The following is a 16,995-nucleotide window of genomic DNA, read 5'->3' on the forward strand; positions in this document are numbered from 1 at the left end:
CATGTATTTTAAAAGGAAAAGTATGAGGAGCTAATGAAATATTTATACAATGTGTACAATGGAAGTTTATGGAGTATTAGAGATATAATCATTAGTGTTACATTTTCTCATCAGCTGAAACTTTTGGGATGAGTTGTATTATGACATGGTATTAAAGCGCTAGATCCGAAAAGTCAAGATATTTATTATCCCTTGTACTCAGATGGTTATTCTAAATAGTATAGGAGATGTTTATTTCATAACTCAATAGCCATTGTACACATTGTACAAATAGTCCATTGTCTCTCTAGCGGAATCTATTTTTAAAATCAATTACTAGTATATAATATATATTAAAATATTAAATAAATAAATAAATATTAAAAATAAATTAAATATTACATATATTTATATACAAATAAATATCGAGTGATTTAATTTAGTCATTAACTTTTTATATACATGTTGTCTTTTTATATACATAAGAGTATTCTTTTCATTTCATTATATCTTTTGATCTTCAGTATTATTTGATATAATTATTTTAGGTCTATATTAAAATTAATTATTAAAATATATAATTTATATTAAAAATAAATTAAACTATACATATATTTATATATAAATATATAGTATCTGATTTTAACATACGAATAAATATTTGTATTTAATAATATGATAATTAGATTAATATATTTGAAAAAAATATATATGTATGTGTAGCAGCGTAAATCTAACTAGCTAGACCTAAACATATGGTGGATCTATATATATTTTATATGATCAAATATGTAATATAATGCATATGAAATATAATGGGTCTCGCTACTACTAGCTAACTAGTATACAACCTAGCTAACTCAATATCTTTTATATATATATATATTATTAGCTAAACTCCGCACTACAACCATGCATGTAAATATATTCATGTGCACAATGACACAAAAAAGGTGATGAATGGAAAACACATAGCGGAAGACAACACATGCATGACGGAAGGAAGCGCTGCCGAAGGAGGTTTTTTTTGAGAAGAAAGATGCGGAAAGAGAAGCGAAGTGATTAAGATTTTAGATGATTTTTGTTTGTGATATGATGAATCAATAAAATAGTTAAGTTTCGTCACTTTAATTATTGGATATGGGAGATTATAATACACTTTTGTTTAGAAATCAATCGACTTGATTATTATATTAGTATTGTGTGAAGTTAACCAATTAAGTTGATAGGTCTCCTTATGTATTCTATTATTCTCTAAATATACACGCCTATTAGTTATATAGAAACATATATATGTTATATTTTATTATGAATATGATAAAAAAATTAGCTGGTTAAGATGGCAGTGGATTGGTGAGGTAAATAGAATTCACAAATAATTAAATTAAAGCATACCTAATTTGATTTTACTTTAATTTGCCTAAATATTTCTATTTCTAAGAATAACATACATATGTTTTCAGTTAAGATAGTTTGTACAAAAAAAAAACTAATGAAGTCTCTCATTATTATTATTATTATTATTATTATTATTATTATTATTATTATTATTATAATAATAGTGAGAACAAGATGGAAGATAGTGAGATAAATAATAAAATTAAAGTATGAATAACTATATACCAATCTATATATCTTTTGAGATAGAATAAATTACATGTTTTTGGTGTTTTTTCGACTTTTTTATAATCCAACTAATAGTTAGTTGTATGTTGTTGCCCTAATTAATTATCTAACAAAATTGAATTAGAATAAACGGTTTAGATATCTTTAATATTTTAAAAATTAAAGTGTTTTATTTATCTCTTTCTCTTTCACTTAACTGAGAATTCATCTCCTCTTTTCTTTAGATATATACCAATTCACTCACACTACCCACAAGAGAATTTGATTAATGTTAGAGGCAAAGGTAAACATTAACAGAAAGCAAATTAAGAATTTAAAATAACATTCATGAAATTAAAAAGAGGAACTAACACAAAAAGACGAAAGAAGATAGGATAGTAATATAGAAATTAAGGACAAATTAGTTTAAGAGGGCACGAATTTTTAAAAATTTAATCTCATCGGCTGTTTATTCTGATTTAATGGTTGAGATTTGCATTCTGACTTGTCACTTAATAAAAGCATTCTCATTATATTATCCTTTTTCACCATTTTTATCACTCAACTCACACACCCTTTTTGAAAACGATATCATTCATTTTTTTCATGCATTGTTGATATGAATATAATTGTATCTAAAAGAACAGTGGCGTTAAGTGTGATCTGATAGTTATTACTCCTTGACCATTGACCATTGACCATTGACCCTTGATCACTACAAAAAAAGCGCTAATTTGCGAGATTTTTTTTGGATTTTGCGGGGTTTTTAACCCCCACAAGTTGTGTAACGGCAGTTTCAAAAACTGACGGAGTTAGGTGTCCTGCGGTTTAGTTATGGGAGTTTTTAAAAAACCGACGTTATGTCAAATTCAAATTGCGGGAGTTTTTTGCCCTCCGCAAATTGTGGGAATTTTCAGTATATTGCGTCGGTTTTCGAAAGCATCCAGTTATCTTATTCTGTGGCGGTCTTGATTGACGTTGTGGGGGTTCTTAACCCCTACAAAATTAAAAGACTAAAATCTATTTTTTATATTTGTGGGAATTATAAACCGCCTCAATTTAAAAATCACTACACAAATAAAACTACCATAATATTTTTATTATGCATATATATAGTTTTTTATTTTATAAGATATTAATAAATATGGAAAATTTTAATACTAATAAATTCATATAAAATATAAATGTAATTCATAACTCATTGTAATGAATAATAACATTTTTATATTATAATAAAATGCATAATATCTTAATTAACATTGTCTTCATATATCAATTCCTAAAAATTAAAAATGTTAAAATTCAATAAATTCACAACTACCACTAATAAGTTTACTATTTGAATAAGTTTGTTTAGTAAATAAAATCTAACATAATATCCTAAAAAAAGAAAAAGAATTCACAACTACTCAGTCTTTCAAATAACACTAAACAATGTCTTCACAATTTTCATTGCTTCCACCTGATGATGATGCTCTTCCTGTTGCTGGTGTAATAATTTCATTTTCAACATCATTAGCCTAAAATAAATTAAAACAAAATTGTCAACCTAAAAATTACCAACATTTATAGCACTATAACAACAACTTAAAAGAAAAAAAAATCAAAGTATAAAAATAGAATTAACCTTTTCAAATGTCAAAATTTTCAAAAAAATATTAAAAAGAGTAGAGGTGTAAGGTTAGAATATACGAGACTAACAATGCTAGAACATTAGATTAATGTAACAGCTATGATTCATCATAATTTTCAACATGATTAGTGCAATATAAATGCCACAAGAGAAGTATGATTTACCTGAGCTCCGTGGTCAAATATACTAGTAAGTTCAGCAGGAATTCTTCCTTCTTTAGAAAGGAAATAAGCCTTTAGTGCAGTCAATGTCCCATCAAATTTAGACTCTAAACGTTTAAAATCAGCTTGGGAGTAATTGGTAGAAGACATTGAAATTGAAGAATTAGCAAACTGGCCAAGATGATTGGCACCTCTGAAAGTATTAGTAGGTGTAGCTCCCATTCCCAAGCATCGCACCCTACCAGAATGTTCCTCCCCAAAGACTTTGCCAATAGCATCATTTGTGGATGGTCCAGATTCATCTTTCTCATTTTGAGTCATAAGTAGTTCAATTTGTTCCTACAATTGAAATTTAAACAACAAAAATATAATAAAATACCATTAAAACTTGTCGGATTCTGAAGTTACATTTTTTACTAAATTAGACTAATAAATTCAATTTACCGCTATATTCCTTGCTTCATCAGTCACAAAGGACCCATCTTTCTTCTTATGAGTTGCTATATATATTTCTCCACGGCTAATTTTTCGCCCAATTTGTAAAAACTATGTAAAAAAATATAAAAAAAGTTAAGAAATATAACATAATTTAGTAAAAGCAAAAAAAAAAAAATGAATTATAATTCATACTATTTCATGTCTTTTCCTTGAGATGGGTTTTGAGCCACCAATATGAAGAATTGTTTGCTTCTTGCGAACTTCTTTATTTCTCCTACACATCTCCTATTAAAAAAGAAAAATAAAAATTAAAGAATTGATCACATATTAATATTAATTTTAAAAAAGAAAGCATGTTACCATTGTAGAAGGTAAAAACCGATATTGAATGAAGGATGCCCATTGATCTCTGTCGATGCCAACTGAGACATTATCAATGATTGCTTGTCTACTCATACATGGATCATAGAACTCATTCCACAACTTAATTCTATGTTGTGACCACTTTTTTGCAAGGCTCAATTTGCAATATAACTTTGCAATGCCTTCAGAAATTTTGAAATGAAATTTTGGCTATCAAAAAGAATTATACATAAATAACAAGATGTCATTATTAATGTATAACTTTAATAGGCATTTGATAAAAATAAATATTCATAATACATACCTTCAGCAAGTTACTAAAACACTCTTCAAACCTAGATCGAGGTATACCTAGAGGTTCTGACCACTTTGAGAAGTTGATTGGAAATAACTTACAATCAACTGCTAATGTCCCTAAATATCCAGCAAGTAAACCTTGGCTTTTCCCAATAGCTTGTTGATCTTCAAAGTTTACTACAACTTGCTCATCTCTAGTTAAATTATCCATTTCTTTAACTTTTAGCCTTCTAGTCTTAATAGTTCCATCTGTGCTTTTATTTGCATATAAAAAATAATTTATGAGAAATAATAGAAGATTAATAAACTAAATTAGTGACAGATATTTCCTATGTAAGTTTTAAAAATTTAAACTAAATTAATTTTTGAACTAAATTAAAATTTTAAAAATAAACTCTTTGTATATAAAATTAATTATATGTATGAATAAGTAGAAAATGTTTCCTATGTTGGGGAATAGGCTTAATCAAAGTAATCTAGGAATACTTATTACTCCTTGTCTTGTCTCGTGAATCATAGGTAATATTGACATATGAGCAATTTTAAGTAACTTTATATATGACACACCAGTATATATATACATATATATATATATATACAGGAACAACATATAATTTGTCAAAGACTGTAACCTAATAAATATTTTTTATTTGAATTTAGAAAATGAGAAACTTGGAGAAGTGGTATATATTATATTCCAATTTTCAGATTTGTTCATATATATAATTGGGACTGAAAAACATAAAATATTAAGCAGTGGAATATGAAATGTAATTAGTTTCGTCACACTTACCAATGGCCAAGTTGGATTGAGATATTAATTAATTAAGAATGCAATTTGGCCACCTTAATTATTGGATATGATCATTATATTACTCAAATCATAAAGTAATTAACTGGACATCCAATTAATTAAGAGAGATAGAGAGAGCAATTCACACATTGCCATGTTCCCATTCTAAAAGTCCGAATGGTACATAATGAGATTTCACAAAACGTTGAACAATACATATGCATATAACCTTATTGTCTAGTAATTGTAAAACCCGGTTAATTAACGGCTAATTAATCCATAAATGAGAATTTATTCTAGAAAGCCTAAAATGTGATTTTTTTATGGCTAAATGTGATAGAGGAGACCGAGACGAGAATTTCGGTACCAATTTTATAGAATTCGGAGCAAGATTGGACCGAACGGGCCAAACCGGGCCAACCGGACCCAAAGTGGGCCCTTGGCCCAACATAACTAAACCAAAACCCTAGTTTTCAGCACTCTCTCTCCTCACTTATCACTCAAAAAACGCTGAAATGGAGGCCATGGAGGGGAGAACTCTCTCTCAAGTTCTTTCTCTCACTTGATCTTCAAACCACCATAACTTTTGATCTAGAGCTCCGATTGCCGCCCCGTTTGCGGCCACGCGTTCACCGCGGAGAGCTCTACAAAACCCATACAATCAATCTTGAGGTAAGCCACGTGTTGCTGTTCGAAATCTCAGCCCTTATTTTCGAGTTTTATGGGTGAAATGTTGAGATTTTGGGTTCTTTGATGTTATAGGACCAAACTCTCTTGAAGGAGAAGGTTAATCTTGTCTCCTTGGACCTTGGGTGTGGTAAGATTCTCAACCCTAGTGTGATTTGTGGTTTTATGATGTTTGGGTATTGAGATGTTGTGTATGGGTATGATGATTGTGGCTTAGGTTGTGTACATGTGAATATTAGAGCTTGATTGGTGACTTTGAAAAGCTTGGAAAGGGTTTGGTGGTGAAAAATCTGTCCTTGGAGGTGTTGAGGCCTTGAGAGCTTGTGGATAGGTGGTTTGGAAGTGCTCCGGTGGAGTTTGGGAAATTCGGCTAAGGTATGGTTTCGGTTTCCCGTATCTAATATGTAATGTGGTAGGAAATACTTAGGCTAGAGGCCCTAAGATAGGCATTGAATGGTTGATGTTGTCGAATGATTGAGATATATGATGTGGTCATATATGTGATGATGAATATTGATGCCTTGGTGGTATGATGTATGAGAAATATGCATGTTGTGATATATGCTTGATGATTGGTTATGGTTGAATTGTGGGTTGAACCATGTTGATGGTGAGTATGATGTTGATTATGTACAATGATGATTTATTGGAATTGATGTTGTTGAGAGTTGGCATGGGGAATATTATATGATATGTCAATATGTTTGAGTTTGAGCCACTTGGGTGAAGTGGGATAAAATGATAAGATAGTGATTTTGGTAAATTGTGGTTATGTGTCAATGTGTGAGTTGAGGAGGCTTGATGTTGAGTTTGATACATTTTGATTGTTTTCAAAGAAAAGGGATGAAATTGGCATGTTTTGATTGACTTTGAAAGGAGTTGAAAATGGTTTGTTTTGAAAATGGCATATTGTGGTTTTGTATGAAAATATGGTTTTTGGGCATACTTTGACGGGACATAACTTGGACTACGGATCTCCGTTTTGTACCAAATCTATTTAGAAATGAAATTGGATCCGGGATGTCCATGCCGTTCGAAGAACGGGTGAAAAACGATTTAAAATGAGGAAGTTATGTCCGTTGGAAGATAGGGGTTTAAATCTGTGAATTCTGCAGCTTTTAACTTAGAAAATTTTTAGCAGAATGACCCCTTGCGTGTGGGCGCACCTGGCGCGTGCGCGCCGATCTTCCGAGAAGTTCCATCCACGCGTATGCGTGATGTGCGCGGGCGCGCCGATTGTGCTGCACCCAATGCCCAGTCATTTTCCCGAGAGTTATGCCAGAACTGTGCCTGTGTTGTGCCTGGGGCATAAGAGCACCCACGCGTACGCGTGGTTGACGCGTGCGCGTCGATTGGCAAGTTTTGAATCCACGCGTTAGCGTGCATGACGCTTGCGCGTCGATGAGTTTTCGAGGCCATCCACGCGTGCGCGTGGAGTGCGCGTACGCGTGGCCCTGTTTTCATCCCAAAGTTGATTTTTGAGTTTTACAAGCCAAATCTCATACTTCTAAGCCTCCGATCTCACCATTTATGTCTTAAATCATTATGGCATGCCTAGCTATTAAGAAGGGGCTAGTGAATGAGGTAACTTGCGAGTGAAGCAAGGGAAAAATGAATGATCAATGAGGATCAAGATGATTATGTGAGATGCGGAGGATGGTGGTGGAAGTGCTTGTTATGCCATGGGCCGAAAGGCTGTAATTGTTAATGAATTGGCTGGTTATGGATTTAACCGTGAGCCGGAATAGCTGTGTATGCTATGAATATTGGCTGGTTCTGGATTGAACCGTGAGCCGGAATGGCTGATATGGATGTTGATCCATGGATGAGAATTCATGCATGTTGATGCTGAATTATTGATAATTGTGATTTGCACTTCCACTATCAGAGATACGAGTTTCCCTGGGTAGTAGCAGTGGCTAGCCACCACGTGCTCCAGGTTGAGGCTTGAGACTCTGTTAACCCTATGTCGTAAGTGTGGCCGGGCACTGTGAAAGGCCCGGATGAGCTCGAACCCCCGTAAATATTCACCAGTGAGGGTGATGGATATGGATCATGTTTATGATCAAGTTTATAACGAGTATAACTCGAGTTTGGGGATGCACGACAGAGGGACAGTCCAATGGTTAGCGACCAGGACTTGTCGGGTTGGCTCTATAACCAACAAGATGATATCATCGGCCACTAGGGACAGGCATTCATCATATGCATACTATGTGAATTGTTTGAGATTGCCTATTTGACTGCATATTACTTGCTAATTGTCTAAATGTCTTAATTGCTCCTATTTGTATATTCTTTGTCTGATATAACTGTGTTTGTTATAATATACTCCTGCTGGTGCTTGGGAGGTTTGAAGGAATTGGAAAGGGAAGTATTAGTTAGACTGAAGAATCTTTAGTCAGATGCCCTTATACGGTTTAGCTTGTTTATAAGCTTGATATTATATGGAGGAAGTTCTAGGACTGCCTTTGGCTTTCCTCTATTATTATGTATTATATATGTGGAAGCTGTTACCATGCTGGGGACCTCTGGTTCTCACCCATGCGGATTTTGTGGTTTTCAGATGCAGGACGTACGGTTTCCCGCTGAGGCATGCTGGAGACTTCTAGATTTGCGAAGATCCTTTGTTCTCGGGGCTATGTTTTGGTTTATATGTTTTGCTTAGATACTTTTATCTCCATTAAATAATACAAACTGTGATGACTCCTCTTATGGGAGATTTTGGAGAATAGGTTTTATGTATTTGTGTCCCTTTGGGTTTCCTTTGGGGTTTTCCTTATTTTATCATATGTATATATTGCTATGCTCGGACCGGTTATCTTCGCAGCCGGATCTTGAGTCTTGATATTCCTGTTTTTGACATTCCTTTGTGCATATATAATCTCGCGTTGGTTTATCCTTGTTCGTTACGTTATCGATCGGAGTGTTGCGCTTTTGAGTTGCGATTTTTGTTTACCCCTTTTTTCTACAAAGGCTCCTAGTTATAATCAATCATTCATACTACTATACGTACTAAATTTTTATTTTAGAGGTCGTAATACCTTGCCATCTCTGAATTATGACTTAAGCATAAGACTCTGTATGGTAGGGTGTTACAGTAATAATATAGGAGTAGTACTATTTCATATTTTTATTTTCTGACTCGGGAGTTGGGTAAAAAATTTAAGAATTATTTTGGGCTAAATTTTCAGACCATTGAAATTTTTAACATATGGCTCCAACTAAATAAACTTTAGCATCATTCAATCATAGCAATATAGAATAATGAATGATTGGAACTATGTATCTTATGTTATTATTTTATTATGTGGGATGTGATACGTGTAACGAATCTGTCTGTTAATAGAATATTAAAGAAATTTTAAACGCATTACAGAAACCATAATTGAGTAATTAATATTAAAAGACAAATCCTTCTATTAAATTCTTTTTCCCAATAATTAAAATTGCAAAATGATATATAAAAAGAAAATATATAAAACGACTTAAGACTTTTTTAAACGAAATTCATCTGTATTGTAGAAATTCGCCCTTTCCTTGTTTCTTTTGTTGTAAGAAAATTTTAAAAATAAACCAAGTTTACTGATTCAAAAAATTTATTTAAAGCTGCCGAATAAGTATACAACTCAAATACTTATTTTTTTTCTCTATTTTAAAATAACTATCCTTTTTAAAACTTGACTTATTTTAAAACGGAAGAGTATAATGGAATAAACTTGATTATTTTAAAACACTATTGATTAAACTACCTCTATAAAAGATTCAGTTTTAAATATTGAAAACATGTGTATTCAAACAAACTAAAAAATGCTATATATAATTTAAACTTACATGAATGAAAAGCATTAGATCTATACATATTGGCATACTGTATATTCAGAAATCATTTGATCACTTCTCTACTTTCATACCAGAAATTGCATAAAAAAAAAACATATAAAGATTAAAATATAATCATTTGCATTTATTTAGAAAGTAATTATCTAGAAACTTAGCATGAGACAACAAATTTATTGGGCACCGTACCTATTGTCTCCACTGTCCAATATTTAGAAGATTGACGTCCACCAAAGTGCCTAGTATGTTCTTGGGATCCTTGGTTAGGAAGTGAGTGATCCGTAGTACTATCCGGATTGCCTTGCATTATGGAATCATGATTAGGTGGTGAGCTATCCGTAGGTGAATTGTGTACTATGTCCTCATTAGATTGATCAAAACCCCTTTCAGGTTGAGGAGCTGATTTCAGCAGATTAACAAAACGTTTACACTTTGGCATTGCTGCAGATGCATTTAACAACAAAAAATTTGATAAATTAGCTCAAAAAGCATGTTATATTCACAGAAAATTAGGCTAAAGATAAACTTTATGAAGAAATCAAAGGATTAATCATAACCTTAAATTAACAAATATAAGCTTACACCTTAGATTTCTCATTATCAGTCAACTACGTCATCAATCAATTGGTTTGTTGCCAACTGCATGTATTCATCATTGTTACCAAAAAATTGATCAAGAGCCTGCTCTTGATGTGGCTCGTCCTCATCTGCAGCCTCTTCAATTTCATAACCCATTTCATACAAATCTCTTGGTTTTAAATTGACAACAGTACTCCATCCTTTGTTAACGACATCATTTACATAGCACACCATTGATGCTTGTGACGCTAAAATATAAGGCTCGTCTTCTTCATGTTCACCGGTATGAATGGGCCTATCAAAGTTAACGCAATGAAAATTCCATTGATCTCTTCTATATCCTCTATGTCGAGTAGAATCAGCCCATTTACATTTGAAGAGAACAACAGTGAATCGCCCATAATAGCTAAGCTCAATTATATCCTCCAACTGTAAATCATGTTGCTTGTATGCGAAGTTTGTATTCGTAGGTTTTGATGAATGACAAACCAACAAACGACATGAAAGACAAACCAAACAAACAACTTGAATGATCAAGCATGTTGAAAGATCAACCAACATTCAACGTTGAGGAATGAAGAGTTGAAAGCAACACAACAAACAACAAGAAACTCAAGTCCACAACATTTGAAGACAAGTATAGTGTCTTAGGACTTAGGTAACTTCTTGTTAAGAACCAATTGCTAAATCTCTCAACACACACTCACAAAATGTTTTGATGCACATCTTGCAACTCGATGCTAGCCAAATGGTTTAAAACTTGTTTTTCAAAGATACAAAAGCATAGGAATTGACTCCAATAAGTTTGAGATCAATCCTAAGCATTTTGAAGTGATTTTAAGCCATTCTTTAAGGTTTGCATCGATGCACACTCATCTTGCATCGATGCAAAGCATGCAACGACTTTTTGCATCGATGCAAAGATGTTTGCATCGATGCAACCTAGCTGAAAATTCAAATTTCAGCGTCAAAGACACATTTGCATCGATGCAAAGTGTTATGCATCGATGCAAATAATTCAAAAACATAAAAAACGGCTAGTTTTGACATAAAGGCTCCATCCCATTAATTCCCCAACGTTTCTAAGGTTTGGGGAATCTATAAATGGATGGATTAAAGCCTTATTTCACAATTTTGAGTATTTGGAAACTATCTTGTTCATATTCTTTCATTCTACACATTTTTAAAGTGATATAATATACAATTTGAGAGAGCAATATCAATTGGTTCAATAGTGCTAAACTTGTAATCATACACTCTTCTAGAGAGTACTCATTTCATCTCAACAATTCTCTGAGAATTGTTTTCTTGTACACCTTGTAAATTGGAGTGTGATCTCCAAGGTTGAGTCAAGAGTTATAAACACTATAGTCGGTGAGGATACCAAAGAGGTATACTAAATACTCAAGGCAAATCTTAGAGAAAGGTATCTCTGAGTGGAGTGGGTTAGTATACGAGTGGTGATCATATACCGTGAGGTGTTAGAAACTAAGGACTTGAATTGTAAAAGGTTTTGCGCAAGCACCTTGAAGCTTGGCAATAGTGGAACTTCTCAATTGCGATTGAGAAAGAAAGTGGACGTAGGACAAGGATTGTGCCGAACCACTCTAAATAGCGTTTGCATCTCTCCAAACTCATCTCTTCAATATTATCGTCTTTTACTTTTGAGCAAATAAATTGTGATCGAAAAGTAGCTTCGTAAGTACTTAAGGAGTGGCTTAAGTCCGATTGGTGAAAAGCTTGATCAATTTATTTGAGTTGGTGTCTATTGGAAAGTAAAAGCTCCTTATAAATGCTTAGCAATTGAGTTAAGCTCTTGGAAAAATACTAGTACAATAACACTTATATATATTGTCTTTAACTTTCGCAAAAAGATTCATTGTTGTTGCATTACTCAATTCACCCCCCCTCTTGAGTAATTGTGCATAGGTTCTACAAGTGGCATAAGAGCTTAACCCTTTGAAAGACTTAACAGTTTAAGGGAAAAGATCATGGCAAGCACAGGCTTTAACAACAACAACACTAGCGAAGGTAACTCAACCGCTAGACCTCCTCTTTTTAGCGGAACAAATTACTCTTATTGGAAAAATAAGATGAGAATTTGGATCCGTTCTCAAGATGTGAGAATTTGGAAAGTGATTGAAAATGGAAATCACATTCCAACAAAGACAACAAGCGCTAAAGAAGGAGAAGCCTCCGTCTTAAAGCAAGTACCGAAAGGAGAAGATGAATATAGCGACGATGATTGGAAGAAAGTGGCAATGAATGATAAAGCCATCAACTTTATTCATTGTGCACTTAACGAGCATGATTATATGAAGATCTCTACATGTGAAACCGCTAAAGAGATTTGGGATAAACTCCAAATCACTTACGAAGGAACCGACCACGTTAAAGAATCAAAGGTATTTATGTTGGTTCATGAATGGGAAAATTTTAAAATGAAAGACGAAGAAAGCATTGAAGAAGCTCTTGAAAGACTCTCCAAGATTTTCAACAATCTAAGCATGCTTGGCACAAAGTACAATGATAAACAAATTGTGACCAAGGTGCTTACAAGCCTTACACCAAAATGGAACTCCAAAGTAAACGCCATTGTGGAAGGAAGGCTCTATGATCAACTTACATTTGATCAACTACGAGGTAATCTACTCACCTATGAAATGACTATGCTAAATAGACAAAAAGGTGAAGAAAGCAAGAAGAAAAGTCTCGCCCTTAAAACTACATCACTGCAAGAAGAGAGTGATGATAATGAAGAAGAAGGAGATGAAGAATTTGCACTCTTATTAAAAAGATTCAATAAGTTTGCAATGAAGAAAAATTTCAAGAGCAAAACAAAGGTACCAAAATGCTATGAGTGTGGAGAAGTTGGACACATCAAACCCAATTGTCCAAAACTTCAAAAGGAGGACAAAAACAAGAAATTTAAGAAAAAGGAGAAAGCATACATATCATGGGAGAACGAGGATGAATCCGACTCCGATGACGACGAGGTTGCAAATCTTTGCTTAATGGCAAGCGAAGAAAAGGTTAGTAATGATAACTCCACTTCTTTTAATTTACAAGATGAATATGATGCCTTACTTGAGGTGTACACAAAACTTACCCAAGATTATTCTCTCCTAAAGAAAAAGAATATGGAACTTTTAAAACAAAATGAGATGTTGAAAAACGAGAATATCAATCTTGGAAAAGATAAGTGTAGCACAAGTAGTGATCCATACAAATCTTGTAAAATGCATGAAAATGAAATTACAAATCTTAAGAACACTTTAGCTAAGTTCAATGAATCTTCAAAGAATTTAGATAAAATGTTAAAAAACCAAAAGCATGTTCATAATAAGGAAGGTTTGGGTTTTGAAAAAGGAAAATTTAAAAATGCTAAAACTCCTATTAGGCAACCGCAAGCCCAAAAGGTAAGCATGCCTAAAAGGAATGAAGCCTTTAAACATCCTCCTTAACATGCTTCATTTAGAAATTATAATCACAATGCATATAGATCAAAAGATGTTGCATTTAGAAAACAACCTAGGCAACCATTTAGAAACATGCCTAGGATGCATAATCCAAATGTCATATGCCATTATTATAATAAAGTAGGTCATATAGCACCCGTATGCTTTACTAGAATTAAACATATAAACTTTCGTAGTCAAGATACGAGATGGGCACCTTATGGGCATTATGCTCATACTAACCATCAAGGACCCAAATTCACTTGGGTACCTAAATCCCAATTTTAATTATTTTGTAGGTACGTGTTGGAGCTAAGGATACAAATTGGTATGTTGATAGTGGATGCTCCAAACACATGACCGGCGATGAATCAAAATTCACCGCAATAGAGCCTACAAACGGAGGAAACGTGATCTATGGAGACAACAACATCGGCAAAGTAATCGGCGTTGGAAAAGTTGGTAAAAATCCTTCTACTTCCATAGATAATGTTATACTTGTCAAAGGTCTCAAACATAATCTCATTAGTGTTAGCCAACTTTGTGACAAAGGAAACTTAGTCACCTTTGATTCAAAATGTTGCTTGATAAAAAGGCAAGACACTAATGAAATTGTGCTAATTGGGCACCGTGTTGACAATGTATACATGATTAATCTAAATGAAGTTTCCTCAAATGATGTGAAATGCCTTGTTAGTAAAAATGATGAAACTTGGTTATGGCATCGTAGAGTAGCTCATGCTAACATGGACCATCTTAACAAGTTGGTCTCTAAAGAGTTAGTAATTGGCTTACCAAAGCTACGTTTTGAAAAAGACGTCCTTTGCGACGCATGTCAAAAGGGAAAACAAGTAAAGGCCTCTTTTAAATCCAAAAACATTGTTTCAACAACAAGGCCATTACAACTTTTGCACATGGATTTATTTGGTCCTTCTAGAACTATGAGCTTTGGTGGCAATTACTATGCTTTAGTTATTGTTGATGATTACTCTCGATTTACATGGACCTTGTTCCTAGCAAACAAGAGTGATGCATTTCGAGCATTCAAAAGATTAGCCAAAGTTATTCAAAATGAAAAGAATTTGCATATATCATCTATTAGAAGTGATCATGGTGGAGAGTTTGAAAACAATCTTTTTGAAACTTTTTGTGAAGAAAATGGCATTGAGCATAATTTTTCCTCTCCTAGAACACCACAACAAAATGGTGTGGTTGAAAGGAAAAATCGCCATTTAGAAGAAATGGCGAGAACTATGCTCAATGAGGCTAATATTCCTAAGTACTTTTGGGCGGATGCGGTTAGTACCGCGTGTTATGTTATGAATAGGATTATCATTCGACCTATTCTTAAGAAAACACCATACGAATTGTACAAAGGAAGAAAGCCAAATATTTCCCACCTTCACGTCTTTGGTTGTAAATGCTTTATTCTAAATAATGGAAAAGATAACTTAGGCAAATTTGATGCTAAGGCTGATGAAGGAATCTTCTTAGGCTACTCTTTAACTAGCAAAGCTTTTAGAGTATATAATAAACGCATCATGACTATGGAAGAAAGTATTCATGTCGCTTTTGATGAAACTAACCACTGTTGTACTAGAAAAGATCTTGATGAAAATGTAGAAAACTTCGATTCACTAAATTTGAATGGTGAAGACAAAGAAAAAGATTTAAATGAAGCCTCTACAAGCTCAACAAAGGATAGTGTTCAAGTTGAAGAAATTGAACCATCACAAACACAAATAAATGCACTTCCAAAGGATTGGCGTACTTCAAAGGATCATCCTCTAGACAACGTCATTGGTGATGTTTCGAAAGGGGTAACAACTCGATCCACTTTTAAAAATTTATTTGCATATAGTGCTTTTGTTTCTCAAATTGAACCATCTACCATTGAGTCCGCAATTAATGATGAACATTGGGTTATGGCAATGCAAGAGGAGCTTAACCAATTCAAACGAAATGACGTTTGGGAATTGGTGCCTAAACCAAGTAATCAAACAATTGTAGGAACAAAATGGGTTTTTAGAAATAAACTCGATGAAAATGGTACAATTGTTAGAAACAAAGCTAGATTAGTAGCTAAAGGTTATAATCAAGAGGAAGGCATTGATTATGACGAAACTTATGCTCCCGTAGCTAGATTAGAAGCAATTAGGATGTTACTTGCTTTTGCATCCTCTTATAACTTCAAACTTTATCAAATGGATGTTAAGAGTGCCTTTCTTAATGGTTTCATTAAAGAAGAAGTATATGTTGAACAACCTCCCGGTTTTGAGGATTATGAAAATCCTAACCATGTTTTTAAACTCAAGAAAGCTCTTTATGGTCTTAAACAAGCTCCAAGAGCTTGGTATGAACGTTTGAGCAAGTTTTTAGTAGAAAAGGGTTTTAGAAGAGGGAAGGTTGATACAACTTTATTTATCTTGATTGAAAACAGAAATATCCTTTTGGTACAAGTTTATGTCGATGACATAATATTTGGTTCAACTAACGAATCACTTTGCAAGTTTTTCTCAAACCTCATGCAAAGTGAATTTGAAATGTCCATGATGGGCGAACTCAACTTCTTCCTTGGTCTGCAAATCAAACAAGGAAAAGAAGGAACTTTCGTTAGCCAAACCAAATATTGCAAGGAATTGCTCAAAAAATTTGGAATGGACAATGCTAAGGCAATGGACACACCAATGAGCACTACTTGCTACCTTGACAAAGATGAACAAGGTAAAAGCATAGATGTAAAGAAGTATAGAGGCATGATAGGATCATTACTTTATCTAACGGCAAGTAAGCCAGATATCATGTTTAGTGTATGCATGTGTGCGAGATACCAAGCTAATCCTAAGGAATCTCACTTAAGTGCGGTGAAAAGGATTATGAAGTATCTCATAGGAACATTAAATGTTGGATTGTGGTATCCGAAAGGATCCACTTGTGATTTGATTGGTTATTCCGATTCCGATTTTGCCGGTTGCAAATTGGATAGGAAAAGCACTAGCGGCATTTGTCACTTGCTAGGAAACTCTCTTGTTTCATGGCATAGTAAGAAACAAGTAAGTGTAGCCTTGTCTACCGCCGAAGCCGAGTATGTAGCCGCCGGTAGTTGTTGCGCCCAAATTTTATGGATGAAACAACAACTTATGGACTATGGACTCATGCTTG

At 33.6% G+C, this 16,995-nt stretch overlaps 1 protein-coding gene and 1 long non-coding RNA gene across 2 annotated transcripts; one reads left to right on the plus strand and one right to left on the minus strand.

Annotated features, from left to right (window-relative positions):
* Positions 1–3,011: 3,011 nt before the first annotated feature.
* LOC130933803 (uncharacterized) lies at positions 3,012–4,687 on the minus strand. The gene is made up of 6 exons (XM_057863414.1): positions 4,484–4,687; positions 4,177–4,389; positions 4,009–4,101; positions 3,823–3,924; positions 3,382–3,717; positions 3,012–3,104 (listed from the first exon to the last, which is right to left on the minus strand). Exons 1-6 carry the CDS (start codon positions 4,685–4,687, stop codon positions 3,012–3,014), a joined length of 1,041 nt encoding a protein of 346 aa, XP_057719397.1.
* A 1,009-nt stretch (positions 4,688–5,696) lies between these two features.
* Positions 5,697–8,839, plus strand: LOC130932645 (uncharacterized). Its single transcript, XR_009067510.1, has 4 exons — positions 5,697–5,941; positions 6,032–6,086; positions 6,174–6,331; positions 8,523–8,839. It is a non-coding gene; the product is annotated as an uncharacterized LOC130932645 (long non-coding RNA).
* Positions 8,840–16,995: the final 8,156 nt, after the last annotated feature.

The sequence above is a fragment of the Arachis stenosperma genome, chromosome 6, assembly GCF_014773155.1.
Source record: "Arachis stenosperma cultivar V10309 chromosome 6, arast.V10309.gnm1.PFL2, whole genome shotgun sequence".
Classification (NCBI taxonomy): domain Eukaryota; kingdom Viridiplantae; phylum Streptophyta; class Magnoliopsida; order Fabales; family Fabaceae; genus Arachis; species Arachis stenosperma.